The sequence below is a fragment of the Saimiri boliviensis genome, chromosome 1 (genome assembly GCF_048565385.1).
Source record: "Saimiri boliviensis isolate mSaiBol1 chromosome 1, mSaiBol1.pri, whole genome shotgun sequence".
Lineage (NCBI taxonomy): Eukaryota > Metazoa > Chordata > Mammalia > Primates > Cebidae > Saimiri > Saimiri boliviensis.
In genome coordinates, this window is record NC_133449.1 from 268557043 (window position 1) to 268574711 (window position 17669).

A 17669-nucleotide genomic window follows, 5' to 3' on the forward strand; every position below is an offset into this window, starting at 1 on the left:
GACTTAATAGTTCAATGGGGAGGTGGAAGGGTATGCTCCTATACTTTTGCATTTTAAAAATTTTGCAAAAGTGTACAAGTAAAGCTAACTTCCTTAGAGATATTAGCAACATTCAAATCAAAACAAGCCAAAAAGAAAAAAGGAAAGAGAAGGAAAAGAAAAATCAAAACGTTTCCTATTATGTTACTATCTAGTCTAATACCTCATGGAAAGGGAAGCCAAAAGAGAGCCACCTGCTGTCCAAGGAGAGCTGGCAGTAGCTGGGGCCTTCGTTATCAATCGGGTCTCAAGACTGAGCCTGCCTGAGGTGGCCAGCATGGAAATGTGTTCACACATACAAAACTGATAAATTTTACAAAGTGGCAATTTGAAAATCCAAGAAGTTCAGATTAGAATGTAACAACTGGAGAGGGATTCAGAGTGACTAAAATAGATGGAGCCCAGAGTATCCTCCTACACAAGAAGGGAAGAAGCAGTGCAGTGAACCAGGAAAACAAATACCTCCTGCCTTCCCTTTCCAAGTCCAGGGAGAAGTGAGTCATGGACAGCGCCAGAAGAGACCCTTTCCTCCCTGGTGGGCTCCGATACTTGCAGTTGGTAGCCTCCACTTTGGTGGGAAATGAGTGTGCCTTAAGGATCATTTCCACCCAAATTATTATTAGTATTATTATTTCAAAACAAATCTGTAAGTTCCATCTTGGAGCAGCTTTAATATTTGTGAACATCTTAAATCTGCAGCTTTACTGGTTGAACCCAATCCACAGTTGGCCACTCCCTCGGCTGTACATTCTCCTGTGCTCACAGCATCTCCTGCTTTTCAAAAGAGCTGATTTCACAGAGCTGTTATACACCAGTGAGTGATTGTGCTTGATTGAAATAAAATAAAGGAGAGGTTTTCTACAACAATATTATGTTCCTGCTTAGAGAAAATTGAAAATAGAACTTAATACAAGGGTCTTCAACTAAATGCAGAAGCTCATGAGTGAGAATTTTTCCATTTCTAATATTTTTTCCAGGTAAAAGAGTCACTGAATCAATATGTACAAGGTAATCACTGTGTCCTCAGAACTATTCTGAATTCCATTATGAATAAAAAAACAGTTCTCGCCTTTGATTAGTTTTTCATAAACTGAAAGTCACTGAGTGAACTCCATGGACAGCTACTTCTATAATGTGTTGCACTAGGTTTTGGAATCGGGGTAGAATAAATCTAATGCTTATTCTGTGACTGACTTGCTGCCTTTCAAGTGAGTCCCTGGGTCTCAGGTTCCTCACTTGTGAAGACAGAATAACAGTTCCTGCCTTGTACATCCCATAGGGACGTTGTGTGTATCATACAGAATAATGTCTGTGAAGCCCTTTGAAATCATTATGCAGTCCCAATCCTTAAGAAACCTGCTTTGAGGTCAGGGGTACATGACAGAAAAATGTAAAACGGCCAAGGAAGACCCCTGGGTGGTCTGCGTTCAAGTGCCAACTGTTTGGTGGTTGACTTAAAATGCCGTTGGAAAGGGGAGCTAAAAATTGAACTGTTTGGCAAAATATGGATTTTTTCAAAATATCTAGAAATGTAGTGTTTTATAGCAACTCCATATGTGCCATTCACAACTGCTGAAATTGATGCAATGAACATGATTTACCATGTATCCTGAGGAAGGCCTCTTCTGTTAGGATTCTCCCAAAGGCAGTCTAGCTGCTTGGGCTTCAGCACAGCCTACAGAATGTGAAGGGAACACTGGGGAGGGGCACCTACCAGTACCCCAGTGTGTACCTCAGTGCCATGCTAAGGGATTCACCTAACTCCTTGGGAAAGGCTACCTCCTACCTCTGATTAACTATGTACCTTTAAATTTTAGAATAGGTCTTGGATCTATGCACCTGTGTGAGTATGGTGACTGTCTAGCTTTTAATCTGATTCCACCTGCCAATAGGCAAATAAAAATGGAGCTTAAGGTACCTGGGGAAAATGTGTGAGTCATGATAGTTGCTTTCTAAATGTAAAGGGAAAGGTTCCTTGTACCTAACTTAATATTCCAGAGAACATGCAAACTTTATACATTTATTTAATAAAATCACAATCCCAGAGAAGAGACAATGTGGCTTACTAGCTCTTTAAAAGATTCAGCAACTTGTGTAAACCACGGCACTCCTTGTGGATCCCACCATCCACCTTCACAGCCCAAAGGGACTGCAGTTTGACTACATGATGATTTAAATTTTCAGTTTGTGAAGAATAAATGGTTGAGTCTGAGTCCCAGCTGGTCTCCAGGAGATACATATTTCCATGAAAAACTGAAAGAGCACAGAAACGAAATGTAGTGATAGCAGGCAATTTTAGCTGTATAGTTCAGTTTCCATCAGACTTCTTTTGATCTGTTATGAACCTGACCATGAGAAAAAAGCATCTTTTCTCACCAGGCTAACAGCTGTTTCTCTCTTCTAGTGTTCTGTTTCCTGTGGTGGTGGAGTGCGGATTCGTAGTGTCACGTGTGCCAAGAACCATGATGAACCCTGCGATGTGACAAGGAAACCCAACAGCCGAGCTCTCTGTGGCCTCCAGCAATGCCCATCCAACCGGAGGGGTCTGAAACACAACAAAGGCACGATTTTCAATGGAAAAAACCCACCAACACCTGAGCAAGACCCCCTAAAGCCCATCCCTCCACCTACATCCAGGCCCAGAATGCTGACCACACCTATAGGCCCTGAGTCTGTGAGCACAAGCACTCCAGCAATCAGCAGCCCTCGTCCTTCCACAGCCTCCAAAGAAGGAGACCTGGATGGGAAACAGTGGCAAAATAGCTCAACCCAACCTGAGCTGAGTTCTCGCTATCTTACTTCCACTGGAAGCACTTCCCAGCCCATCCCCACTTCCCCATCCTTGAGCATCCAGCCAAGTGATAAAAATGTTGCCAGTTCAGATACTGGTCCTACCTGGGAGGGAGGCCTTGTAGCTACAACACCAAGTGGTTCTGACTTGTCATCTTCTAGCAACCCTATGACTTGGCCTGTGACTCCATTTTACAATACCTTAACCAAAGGTCCAGAAACAGAGATTCACAGTGGTTCAGGGGAAGACAGGGAAGAGCCTGAGGACAAAGATGAAAGCAACCCTGTAATATGGACCAAGATCAGAGTACCTGGAAATGATGCTCCAGTGGAAAGAAGTACAGAAATGCCACTTGCTCCTCCCCTAACACCAGATCTCAGCGGGGAGTCTCCATGGCCACTCTTCAGCACAGTGATGGAAGGACTGCTTCCCAGCCAAAGGCCTAGTACCCTCAAAAGTGGGACACCCAGAGTTGAGGGGATGGTTACTAAAAAGCCAGCCAACACTCTATTCCCTCTGGGAGGAGACCACCAGCCAGCACCCTCAGGAAACACAGCAAATCATAACCACCAGGAACTTTCAAACATGAATCAAACAAAAAGTTCTCAACCAGTCCTGACTGAGGAGGATGCAACAAGTCTGATTGCCGAGGGCTTTTTGCTGAATGCTTCCAATTATAAGCAGCTCACAAATGGCCATAGCTCTGCACATTGGATCATTGGAAACTGGAGTGAGGTAAGACATTTCCTACCCCAGGCCTGGTTTTACATGGAAAAAAGCTAGGAATGTTAAATTCACGTGAAAATTTCAAAATGAACTTGCATTAAAACATTCTACTCTGAAAACAAAAGGAAGCAATCAGAACCATGCTCTCATATCCCTACTTACCCCCTCCCCAACTCTTCAAATGGAAAAAAATTTCTATAAATTACATAACTTGTGAAGTTTTATAGATGTATTGTCTAGCTTTTAATCTGATTCTACCTGCCACAAGCAAATGAGAGCTCCTGCCTTGTACATTTCATAGGGATGTTGTGTGGATCACATAGAATAATGTCTTTGCCGCCTTCTGAAATCATTATGCAGTCCCCATCTTTAAGAAATCTGCTTTAAGGTCAGGGATACATGACAGAGACATGTAAAATGACCAGTGAAGACCTATGGGTGGTCCACGTTCAAGTGCCAACTGTTTGGGGGTTGACTTAAAATGTCACTGGAAAGGGAAGCTAAAAACTTATATATAGAGAAGCAGAACAAATGCAGTTAAGATTTGTGAAAAGTGAAAAGTGCCCTGAACTAAGCCAAGAAGGCTGGTCAGTCAGCTGTGTGTTCATGGTGAATTCATCTATCTTTCTGAGCCTGCTTTTTGCCTGAAGAATGATAAGCCTAGTGTAAATTATCTCTAATGTCCATTCCAGCTATAAACTGCAATGATCCTGTGGTGAAAGACCACTGAAAAAGCCTGAGTTCACATTTCAATCAGAAACCTAATTTTGAGATTTGGTTTAAAATTGTGAAGGAATCACAGATAGAATGGACATCTAAGATGTCCATTAAAACATCTTAAAACTCGTTAAAACAATTGTATATCTTGCCATATCAGTGATATTTTTTTCTTTTCTTTTTGGTCTGTTTGAGTGCTTACATTTAAAACAATCATTTTGGCTTATTGAAAGAATTAGAATATGAAGGAAGAAGAAAATAAGCATGATGGAATCATACTGGCCTCTATTTTCACACTCCAGAAATTTGGCTAGATATTTGTTTTTCCATTTCTAGAACTAATTACATCCTTTGAAGCATCAAAATCATTTCTCACCTATTTGAAATCTGAATATGCAGTACACAAACTTGTTAATATAATGTAACAATGCAAAAAAGGAGTTTGCAGCAGGGTAATCACACGTTCAAATCTATCAGCATTTTTATGACACTTCATGACTCATCTCCCCAGCTAAAGGGAAGTAAGCTATTAGCAGCTAATATAAAAATAACAATGTACGTATAATAATTTATAAAGCATGTTAATTTCCAAACCACTTTCACAGGTAGTCTCTTATTTTTCCCTTTTCATCATCCTGATGAGTAGGTAAGTGTCTCATTGATACCAATTTACAAATAGAAAAAGAGATCTGTAACAGTTAAGTGATTTGTCTGGGGACACAGTTGGATGACCTTCTCTCTCTCCCCACTCTGATCTGCTGTCTCTCTAGTGGATCTTAGCACCAACTGATAACTTAACTACAGAAAATTCTTTTCTATAATTTAATCAGCATCATTGGTCATGGAATTGACTAGAAGCAATAAATAGGTAAATTCAAACCTCCAAAATTTCTTGCATCAAATACTCTAATTGTTTGCATTTGAGCTACTATTCCACTTTGATTTATGTTTGATTTATAGAATGCGTTCTCATATTTCCTGTCAGTGGAGCAACAGAATTCACCTTCAGAGGTAGAAAAGATGTTCATGCTTACAGCAAGTCAGTTTGTTGAAGGAAGGAGATGAATGGGTCTCATGACTCCTGACATTTTAGTCCTGTTTCTTTCCTAATCAGGCTCTTGACAGTGAGAAGGATGTTGACAGTGAACATTTATAAAGCATGCATCAGGCTTTATAAGCATGATTTTATGCTAAGGAGCATACATTCTCTCATTTAATCCTCATCACAGTCCCAGGAGATTGGTAATATTCTTCCCTATTTTAGAGGCAAGGAAATTGAAGCTGAGAGAATTTAAGTAGCTAGCCAGAATCGTACACACCTGTGAGCTATAGGGATTTGAACTCAGGCAGATGGACTTCAGAACCCATGACCCCTGGCTCTGCAAACCAGAAAACATTACCATCCTCTGTGCCTTCGATTATATTTGTTTCTTCTTTGGTCATATTACATACGAAAATAATCCCAGTTATGTCGTGACCTTGGGTAATCAAATGAGAAAATCGCATAGTTCACAAGAAAGTTCTTTAAAATAACATTGAGGCCACTCACGTTACTTTGAGTTCACAGAGGCAAATTGTCCTTCTGTTATCACAGTGGGTCCAGGCTAGATATTCTGAAATAAAATTGATCTGTTTAGATATTTCTGAAGTGATAGCATTAGGATTCCCCAAAGGCGGTCTAGCTACTTGTGCTTCAGCACGCCCTACAGAATGGGGAGGGAACACTGGGGAGAAGCACCTGCCAGCACCTTTCAAACAGTGCTCTCAAGATACATCTTTTCTTCCTAAATCATATGGTATCCCTAAAGGACAGATAAGCAGGCCGACTGTCTTCCTTCAGTTGATGCAGTGTAGATAGTGTGTGGCTTCTGTGGACTAAAAAACAAAGGAGGCTACTAATTAACTTGTACTTTGATATTTAATTAATGGAGATAAGGTCTGAAAGCACCTACAATTAATGACACTGTGGGCCATGAGAGTAAGACAGCCTAGGTCAACAGAATATGAAGAAGTAGGTGATAAAAGGCATATGTGTAGGATTGACATCAGAACCATGAAAGTATGAATGACATGTGCAGTATGCACATGTAATTGGAAGTCACACGTGCATACACTCACACACATTAGAAAGGCTGGGCTTCTGTAACAAATGCAGCCCAACAAGTGATGGCTCACCTGAAGAGATGTTGACTTCTCCGTCACATGGCAATACAAGGTGATTCCAGTCTGCGATGCTGATGACGGTAGAGGATGGTGCAGTCATTTGGGAACCCATGCTGACAATGGCTCTATCATCTTCCCATCATCAAATTTGCCCTGGGGTCACTATCCCAGTCAGTTAGAAAGAGAAAAGAGCATAGAGGCACTCCTGTAGGAGGTTGTATGCCCCAAGTCTTGAAGTGGGACACATCACTTCTACCTGCATTCCATTGTCTACAACTAAGCCACATGGCCAAACCAACTCAAGGAAACTGGGAAATGCAATCCAATTATGTGCCCAGAAGAGGAATAAGGATTATAGTAAGTACCTAGAATACCTAGCCCTGTCTGTTGCTGACTGTAGGTAGCCTATTCTGAAACAATGAAGATGAAGGTTTTGACCTATTGGGAGGTTATTGCAATAGTCCAGATGAGCCATGAGAACTATAGCAAGAATGTTCAGGATGAAGAAGGGAAAACATATCCAAGATATCTTTAGAACTTAAAATCAGCTGGGTTTGTAAATAATTGGATATGGGGTATGAAAAAAAGAGAGGAAAAAGGAGTCTGTCATTGACTCATCAACTCTTTTTTTGGAGACAGGGTCTCACTCTGTTACCCAGGTTGGAGTGCAGTGGCTTCAGGATAGCTCATAACAATCCTGAAATCCTGGGCTCGAGCAATCTTCCCACCTAAATCTCCAGAGTAGATAGGAACAGGTGCCAACCACCACACTCAGATAATTTTTTAAATTATTTTTTTCAGAGATGGGAGTCTTGCTATGTTGCCCAGGCTATTCTGGAACTCCTGGCCTGAAGCAAAATTCTGTCTCAGCTTCCCAAAGTACTGGGATTATCAGCATGAACCACTATTCATTTGGGTTTTGACTGTCATTGACTATTCAATTTGAATCAACTAATTTAAATTTTGGGTGTCTGCTAGGTGGTGATCCTATGAACTAAAATTGTCTCTAAAAACAAAATGCTTGTATCATGATCCAGATATTAGTTTTGTTTCCCCATCCTCTTATCTTTTCATTGATCACAAATCCCAGAGCAGTTGTGGAATTATAGAATTTAAGTGTGTTTTAATGATTTTTGTCTTGAGAATATTTAATACATGTTAATTAATTGATAAATGTTCATCAATTTAACAAGACATTGCTATATCAATGCGAGCTAAGCCAAAATAAAGTACACATCAACTATGATTACTGTTTGAGCTCAAAGGTTAATTAACACATTTTGATTATAGTAAATCAAAATAGAGAATTAATTGTTTCAAACATCATTATTTGACTTTGACAGAAATAAACTGTCTTATTGAATACGTTATAGGTCACACACACACACAAAAAAAAAAAAACTGGCAACAGTGGTGGAACCATTAGTAGCTATTAATTCTAGGCAGTTTGGCTGGAAAAAGAATATTGGCTCTGATGGCAGAGTTTTTCAAAGCTGTAAGGATTATTACTAGAATAGAGCTCCACATTCAGCAGGAGTCCCCCCTTGCGACACGGCCTGGTGCCTGCTCCCTTTGTGCATAGTTTGAGAGAAAATGTTTAATAAATAGAACTGAAGGCTGGCGTGGTGGCTTATGCCTCTAATCCCAGCACTCTGGGAGCCTGAGGCAGGAGGATCACTTTAGGTCAGGAGTTCAAGGCAAGCCTGGGCAATGAGGCAAAACCCTGTCTCTACAAAAAATATAAAATTAGTCAGGCATGGTGGCGCATGCCTGTAGTCCTGGCTACTTGGGAGCCTGGGGCATGAGAAACACTTGAATTTGGGAGGCAGAGGTGGCAGTAAGCCAAATTTGAGCCACCCTACTCCAGCCTGTGCAACAGACCAAGACTCTGTTTCAAAAAATAATAATAAATAACTGTCAGAGAGTGTCAAGCTTCAGAATGAAAACTCTGAGTTTTGAGTTCTTTATTGTCCCTGCTTTTTATTTCTGCCTATTCCTGAAGCTGTTTCTTTGTAGTTGCCTCTCTCTGTTATGAGTCACTTACCTCTCAATCACCACATCTTAAAACCTCTAGAATCACCATCAATATTAATTTGTCTCTGTCCTACAGAAAAAAAAAATTGTAATAGTTTTTCAAGTCAGTGTCACTTCATCATTTCTGTCCTCTCCTCTTTATTTTCTCTGTTACTCTATGGTCCAGTAGTTTCTAATCTAATGATAGGAGCAATTTAGAGATGGAGGAGGATGCTTTTGTTTTTTACAACAATGTGGGGAAGGGGCTGCAATAGAATTCAATGTCTGAGAGCCATGAATGATAAAAGTCCCATGACATTCAGCAAAGTCCCTTATAAGGAAGAGTTGTTGAGTCCCAAATGCCAGTGGTGGCCAATAGATGAGAGTGAAGGACCTCGGTTACTCCTCCTGCTTAGAACACCTGCCCTTGCCTCCTTGCTGGTCTACACACCGCCAGCCTCTCCCTTCTCCTATCTTTCCACACGCTGTTGCACAAGACATAAAATTGCCAAATTCATCCTCCAAAAAGCCCTTCCAATCATTCCAAACTCCTGCTCATAAGTCTTTGATATCTCATTTCATAGTTGTTTGGATAAAATCTACTCCAACCCAACATCCAACAGCCTTCCCAATCTTACATAATCAAGCTTTCAAAACGTACTGCCTCCTGCTTTTCTTCATCCATTCTAAGCTTCAACAAATAGAGACTGCTCAGTTGCCTTAAACTTGCCTCTCCCAGTCTTGTGTCTCTGTTCACACTGGATCCTCTCCCTGAATGTTCTCCCCTTCCTCCTCTGCCCTTTAAAAGGGCTACCTGTTCAGGATCAAGCTTTGAGTCTCATCCTGCACAAAGCTTTTCTGGATTCCTAAAACAGGAAGTGATTTCTAAAGTTCCTTGGATGTGATCTGAAGTCGCTCTTGCAATGCCCTTCTGCCTTCTGGCCTGTGGGAGGCTGTGCACAGCCCTGCTGGACACAGCACATTCCTTTCATTGTGTTTTCAGATATTAAGTAATTTATATAAAAGCTGAGTTAACACTGTAAGTAGCTGTAAAACTTGAAGCCAGACTTTCTGGGGTTTAGTCCTGGCTCAGTAAATTACCAGCTGTACGTTCTCACTTCACCTCATTTCCCTCATCCATAAAATGAGGATGATAATAATGCCCAACTCATTTAACTTAGGAGATAAAAGGAATAACTATATGTAAGTTACTAAGAAGAGTGTCAGACACGTAAGAAGTACTGAGTGTTTGCTCTGATCCATATTTACAAAACAGAAAACGTCTGTGCTATGCAGTGTGCATGGGTATGGCTCTTATTTTGATAGACACTCACCTCTCATCATCATTCAGTCAGATCCCTTGGGCCAGTCAGTTAACTGTAAACTGTGTAGTCATGTAGAATGGAAGTGACAGCATAATTTTCCACAGCATTTCAGAGCAGTTTTCATATGGTGCTGATGTGACCCCCCCCCCCCCAGTATCAGTTGCGGTTCTGAACACCTGGACACTGACCCTTGAGTTGGTCAGTCAGTCGCCACAGGGTCGCTAGCTTTGAGTAATGAGCCCTCATCTTCCAGCAGGCCAGCCCAGGTTTACTCTCATAGCAGAGGCAGGGGTCCAGGAGCAAGAATGGGAAGCAAGTCACAAGAACGACCCTGATTCAAGAGCTGGAGAAATAAATTCCACCTCTGAATGCGAGAAGCTGCAAAGTCCCCTTGCAAAGAGCATGTGTTTAAGGAAGTGTGAACAACACAGGCCATGAGTGCAATCAGTCTATAGAACATCACCTGTTATCTCTATTACCTAGATACATAATATGATATAAAGGAGAAAGTGCTAGGGACTTACAAAAGAAACAAATCAAATCCTAAACAATTTTAAGGAGGAGAACATAGTACCTCTATAAATGGCCCACTTGGAAAAGATGATGTAGTAGAAAATAATTTCTACTTTTCCCTTTCAGTGATCTACCGATTATCTACCTAAGAACTCTATTATGTTATATATATATATATGTTATAACACAAGAACCTGCACAAAATGAAACATAAAATTATATGGAGAGTGAAGGCCAGGTGTGGTGGTTCACACCCGTAATCCCAGCATTTTGGGAGGCTGAGGAGGGTGGATCACCTGAGGTCAGGAGTTTGAGACCAGCCTGGTCAATAAGGTGAAACCCTGTCTCTAGTAAAAATATGAAAAATTAGCCAGATGTGGTGACACACACCTGTAATTCCAGCTACTCAGGAAGCTGAGGCAAGAGAATTGCTTGAACCCAGGAGGCGGAGGTTACAGTGAGTTGAGATAGTGCCACCACACTCCAACCTGGACAACAGGGCATGACTCCATCTCAAAAAAAAAAAAAAAAAAAAAAGTATATGGATAGTGAAGATACAGCAAAAAAAAACAAGTCTGGTCTTTATTTACAGCCTATCAAAAGAAACCTTCAGGCATGTCAAAGATGGAACGCATGCCCTGTGTTTTTTTAATTCAGCACTGCTACTCATCCAGAAACAGCCCCTTTTTATGAGAATGAGCAGAAGAGAGGGGACGTAAGAACAATCAGTTACAGGAAAGAATCAGGCACATAAAAGCAAACAAACTATGTGGTGAACATTTGTATAGTTTTCAAAGTGACCTCATGCTAAACCTGAGATACTTAAGTATTATAAACAAATGAAAACACTTTGAGGGGAAGGAGGTGTATGTGTGGGAAAAAGTGACTGAGTTCTTCAACCATGGATCACAGGATGAAAATCCTCATGCTCTAACATCTTTCTAACTCCAAGAGTGATCTGAGGACCAACAGCATCGGCAGCATCCGGGAGCTTGCGTAAAGGCACAGGCTTCTCCCCTCCCCAGACCCACTGAGTCAGAATCTGTATTTACCAGGTGATTCACATGGTCTCTAAAGTTTGAGGTGCACTACTGTAACAAATATTGTCCTGGGTTTTAGAGACAGAAAACTCCTTGGCCAAGTCAGCTCTCAAAGCCTGTTTCTTTATCTGCACTGTAATGATACCAGTCTACATCACGGTTTTGTCATGGAGAGAAATAGATACGGTAGTGTCATTCAGTGTTAGGTGAGGCAAGGGGCAGACACCTGGCCCTGGCATCCACTCTAAACAGCATTGGTAAGAAATGTGACACCCTGCCTGCAGCTCCCCTGGGCAATCATGCCAAGATAATTTTTTTTTTTTTTTTGAGACAGGATCTCACTGTGGCACCCAGGCTGGAGCACAGTGGTGCAATCACAGCTCACTGCTGCCTCAAATTCCTAGGTTCAAGAAGTTCTCCCAACTCAGCCTCCTAAGTAGCTGGGAATGCAGGCACATACCACCGCACCTGTCTAATGTTCAAATTTTTTTAGAAATGGATTCTCCCTCTGTTGCCCACACTGATTTCAGACTCCTGGGCTCAAAGGATCTTTCTGCCTCAGCCTCCCAAAGTGTTAGGATTACAGGCACGAGCTGCTGCACCTGGCCTGCCAGGGTAAGTTTTAAAGGGAAGCAAATTTCCATTTGCATTGAATTTTCCTTCCACATACAAATCAGAGTTTCTCAACTGTGGCTGTTTGTTAAAATCAGCTGGGGAATTATTTTTAATACTAATCATCCCTGGGTCCTACCCCAAGAGATTCAGATTATTTTGTGTAGTTGGGTGACCCAAGTGTAGGTAATTTTTTAAAAGCTCTATGGGCAATTTTAGTGAGCAGCTGGGACTGAGAACTGTCTCCAGGATCCCAGTGACGGGGCATGTGTGAGAAGGTGGCCCTCAGCCTCTGTCATCTCTCTCTGTCCTTCCCTGCCACAGTGCTCCACCACGTGTGGTCTGGGGGCCTACTGGAGAAGGGTGGAGTGCAGCACCCAGATGGATTCTGACTGTGCAGCCATCCAGAGACCTGACCCTGCAAAGAGATGCCACCTCCGTCCCTGTGCTGGCTGGAAAGTGGGAAACTGGAGCAAGGTAACTTACCAGGCTTGGCAGTGTCTTGGAGGTGGAGGGTGGGCAGTTTTTGGGGAGGGAATGTTACATAAGCACTTGCTAACATCGGTTTTCTTCCCTTACCTTTCTGCTTCCCTCTGCCTCTTATAAAATCAGGGATGAGTAAACCATGGGCATTCCCATAGGCCTACTTCAAGTTACACAAACATCTTAGAAGTACAGTTTTTACTAACCCACATGTGTTAACCCCACCTGTGGATGAATCAGAAAAGTCAAATTTGCATAATTAATTCCTTCTCCAGCATGCAATACTATTTTTATATTAAATTTAGCATTTTAGTAAATAATCCTATATCGCCACATATATAATTAACTCATGAATTTCCTGTGCTTCGCAAAGCAAATATATGATTTAATCTGCCAGACCCAAGATGAAAAGAAAGCTGAGATATAAAGAATAATTTTGTCTTTAAAAGTATATTACCCATACTGATATTTTTATTTATTTCTATTTTTATTTTTATTTTTTGGAGACAAAGTCTCACTCTGTCACCCAGGCTGGAATGCAGTGGTGTGATCTTTGACTCACGGCAACCTCCACCTCCTGGGTTCAAGCGATTCTCATGCCTAAGCCTCCCAAGTAACTAGGATTACAAGCACCCACTACCATGCGTGACTGATTTTTGTATTTAATAGAGATGGGCTTCACCATGTTGGCCAAGCTGATCTCGAACTCCTGAACTCAAGTGATCCACCCATCTTGGCCTCCCAAAGTGTTGACATTACAGGCATGAGCCACTGCACCCAACCATAGTGATCTTTTCAAAGCACGATTTGACCATCTTTGCTGATCTTACTGTGACTACTCATTTTGTTTTGCTGTCTGCATAGTTATTGGTGGAAAAATAATGTATCAGGTTTTCAGATTAGTTAGCCATGGTGCTTTGGGACACTAACTAGGCCTTATCTGCTTGTCACTCTGGACTAGGGCTTAGCCAGCCCTTGGGGGATAATTCAAGGCTGTAAGACATTGGTCCACAGTGAGATTGAGAGCCAGTTGGCAGGTAGGGAGTACAGAGGTGTGAGCTGTGCATATACTTGTTTACCATACATGTAGGAAGCCTGTTGGGTCCCTGTCTTCTCTCCAGGGAGCTGGTTCCTCTTACTAGCTGAGACACAGGAGAAAGGAAAAGAGCTTCCCAAGAGGTTTAGCTCAGAAGGCTGGTGTCACCTCTGGACATTAGTTTCTTCATCTAGTGAAGAGCTCATGTCCCCAGACAAACAGGACCAAGAGGTGTTGCACTGGGCATTTCCATCTCTGGTTCTCTTGGCAGACTTACCATCAGACAGGAACATGGGATGTTCCTGTCTGATGGTCAGTCTTTAGGAAAGACCAAAGCAAGGCTCTCATCTTTGGAAAGAAAGAGGTTGTGAGGCTACTCTTTGAGAAAATTACCATCTTCTTTCTGTTTCTATAACATTTTTCTTTCTAGAGTCAATATTGCTTCTCTTCCAACTCATAACAAACTCAGGATCCAGTGAGGACTGAAAGCTTGGCTACAAATTCTGTTCCATATCCAGAGAAATCTCAAGAAATATGTCCTATCCCTGAGCTTGCCAAATGTTGACCAAGTCCTAAAGTTCCACTTTGCTCTCACTGGGAATAATCATTTCGTTGGAAATTGCATGGTTCATGAAAAGGACGGATGTGTGAAATAGCTTGCATTTTGAAAAGCTCAGCTCCAGCCTAAGGGACTCTAGCCAGTGCAAACCCTGGATGAGAGATCAGCAAGCTCATTTCTGAGGTCTGGCCTCCTAAGGAAAGTCTGGCTTGACTCCTTGCCTGGCCTATAGAGTCTCTCTCATGGCCAATAGGGTTGCAGATATATTGATTAATCTCTGTGGATTAATCTCTCTTGACATCCCTGAGCATTTCAGATTAAGATATTCTCAAGAAGAAATGGTTAGAGGAGTGGCAATTAAGTAGAAGCCTTTTGGACCATATAAGAAATGACCCCAAGGCCACCAATGTCCAGACCACAAGACTCTCCATGGTGGCCTCTGTCCATCTTTCTCTGTCTACCCCATCCCCTATTCTAGCATTCTGACCAACTTACTGTTCCCAGACAAGCCATATGGGTTCACAGCCTCTGTTCATGCCAGTGCCTCTACTTCAAATGTCCGCCACGCTATTTCGCCAGCCAAGTGAGCATTTACTCATAATCACTAATCAGCATGTGACACTGGCCATTCATCTAACTACTGAGGAGCTTTAGTTTTCTCCCCCTGAAATGAAGTGTATGATATTGCCTTTACTTACCTTGTAGAGTTGTTGTAAGGATCAAAAGAGAAAATGTGTGTAATAAACTCTGTACATGATAAAAGACCATTCAAACAAAGCCCTGGAAAATTGTTGAGCTCTAGGTAAAGGTTACAGCTGGCTGTTGGACATTTACTAATCTCTTGCTTTCTGGACTTGGGAAGTGAGCCTGTGCACAGGATAGTGAAGTAAGCCCTGCCAATGGAGAAATTGGTCTGAGAAGGTGTTCACTCCTTAGTACTATGCAGTCGGGGTGCTCAATGTGTTCATGAACTCTGGAAGACGACCTAGTGTGTGGATGCTAGTACTGCCACATGTCTGAAATTGAATGGAAGCTTTGAATAAACGATTTTATTTTTACCATAATACAGGACTTTATAATTCCCACTAAGGAAACTAGGACTTAAAGTATAAATAGGACTTATACTTAAATAGGGATTTAGTATAAACTGGTACAAATTAGTATAGGCCTAGAGGGCTTTAGAGTAAAATCACTGATATATACTTGATCACAAAACTAGTATTGAATAGTCTCAATTCTAAGAAACTATCACCTGGGGATTATGTCATTTTAATTATTGCTTTTCATAAAGAAAAAAACACTGTACAATTAATATGTCCATCAGTTGTAGGACACATGCCAGTTTCAGAATGTTAAAATGTATATGAGGGAGGCTGGGCATGGTGGCTCACTCCTCTAATCCCAGCAATTTGGGAGGCCAAGGCAGGTGGATCGCTTGACCTCAGCAGTTCAAGACCAGCCTGGGCAGTATGGCACAACCCCATCTCTACTGAAAATACAAAAAATTACCCAAGCTTGGTGGTGCACACCTGTAGTCCCAGCTACACCGGAGGCTGAGGTGGGAAGATCACTTGAGCCCAAGAGGCAAAGGTTACAGTGAATTGAGATTCTGCCACTACAATCCAGGCTGGGAAACAGAGTAAGACGCCATCTTAAAAAAAAAAAATTCATATGGGAGAAAAAATGAGCTTGAAAAATCATCAACCGAGTTTGACACCAAAACCGTGCATCGTCTGCAGCTCTGCACACTTTGTTTCTTCTGAAGTTTTGGGAACTGCTCACTGAACATTTTATCTGTTTTTCCTGATGTTTTGGGAACTGCTGATTTGACAGCCCTTTTATTACTTCTGTTAGAATGAACATTGCCCTTTTCATAGTTAAGTCTAGCAGATCTTGATTATTTCTAAGAGAATCAGAAAGATTTTTACTTTTTTTTTTATAATAATCTTTCTTCCCACATAGGCAACATTGACATTTTATTTTAACAGTAGTTAACTTTATTATCTAAGTTATTTGCTGGAAAATAACAGGAAGTGACGAGCTTTCCTTATGGCCTTGGTTTCATGTATTTGCTAGCTAATCCTTCTCTCTTATGCTACTTCTTGTTTCCATGTTTATTGAATTTTACAGATTGTCTGTGACAATGCTGCATTTTGAGGATCTGAATTTTTACAAATGAGTAAAATGGGAGAATAGCCTTTGTTTTCCTAAATATATACAAACCATGCTTTTATACACAGCATATTCCCAGAAACATTTACTAAAGTCCAGTGTGCAAAAGTTAAAACCTAGAAGTGTATGTTGTAGGAGAGCTTCATCATTGGAAGGCAAAAATTGAGTAGCAGAAAGGTGGACCATACACTGAATATCCCTGCATTTATTTTACTCTTGATATAATTTTTTTCTATGTCTAAACCATCACCCTCTCTTGAGGCCCCTGAACATTTCAGATTAAGAGATCCTCAAGAAGAAATGGTTAGAGGAGTGGCAATTAAATGGGAGCCTTTAGGATCATATAAGAAATGACCCCAAGACCACCAATGTCCAGACCACAAGGCTCTCCATGGTGGCCTCTGCCCATCTTTCTCTGTCTTTTTTTCATATGATTGATGACCGCATGTATGTCTTTTTTTGAAAAGTGTCTGTTCGTATCTTTTGCCTACTTTTTTATGTGGTTGTTTGTGTTTTTCTTGTATAAATTTAAGTTTCTTAGAAAGGTTGGCTATTAGAGCTTTGTGAGGTACATAGTTTGCCAAAGTTTTCTCCCATTCTGTAGGTTGTCTGTTTACTCTGTTGATAGTTTGTTTTGCTGTACAGAAGCTCTTTAGTTTAATTAGATCCCATTTGTCAATTTTTGCTTTTGTTGTAATTGTTTAAGAACAAAGCTGGAGGCAACAGGCTAAGAGACTTCAAAGTATACTATAGGGTTATAGTAATCAAAACAGCACAGTATTGGTACAAAAATAGACACATGGACCAATGGATCAGAATACAGAACCCAGAAATAAGACCATACACCTACAACCATCTGATCTTTGGATTATTTTAAGGGTTTTATGAATGTGTTTAGTATAAGAAAAAGGCCAGAAAGGAATTCTTTTTGTATCCTGATTCAGTATTTGTTGTGTAACTTTCAGAGTTAAAAAGGATTCTAAAATCAAAACGGAGCACAAACTCAGTGATCTCATATATTTATGACACTCTAGAATGCTGGCATAGTTTAATCATCTAGTTTATCCTCTTTTGAATACCAGTGGAGAAATGGAGGCTTAGAGAAGTGCAGTGATTAATCCACAGTCACATAGCCACCTGATGCCAGGGCTGTACATGGATTTGGTTTATTGGTCCCCAAATCCTATGTGTTTTAATTGTGCTATACTTCTCTGACCATTCTGTAGGAGTCCAGCCTGGGAAGTGTATTAGGATGATTTCATACATCAAAAATAGCACAAGAAAGAAAATATTATGATTTCATTTTACCTCTACCAGTGGCCCCAGTAAGCTAAGGCTAGTTTTCATTCTAACTCAATTTGGTTTGTAAATCACAGGAGTTAAACAAACTGATGTAGTGATGTGGTAACTGGAAACTATCAGGCCTGTTTGGTTTCAGCAGGGCATTCATCAGTCTTTCTGTTCTCATCGATCTGCCTCT

General features: G+C 41.1%; 1 protein-coding gene across 3 annotated transcripts in view; it reads left to right on the plus strand.

Annotated features, from left to right (window-relative positions):
* Window positions 1-17669, plus strand: part of ADAMTS12 (ADAM metallopeptidase with thrombospondin type 1 motif 12) — a 364104-nt gene that overhangs the window by 324140 nt on the left and 22295 nt on the right. For all 3 annotated transcript variants that reach the window (XM_074386716.1, XM_003936214.4, XM_074386709.1), the window contains exons 19-20: window positions 2444-3565; window positions 12264-12416. In XM_074386716.1, coding sequence (XP_074242817.1) covers window positions 2444-3565; window positions 12264-12416 — 1275 coding nt within the window. The remainder of the gene's footprint in view (window positions 1-2443; window positions 3566-12263; window positions 12417-17669) is intronic.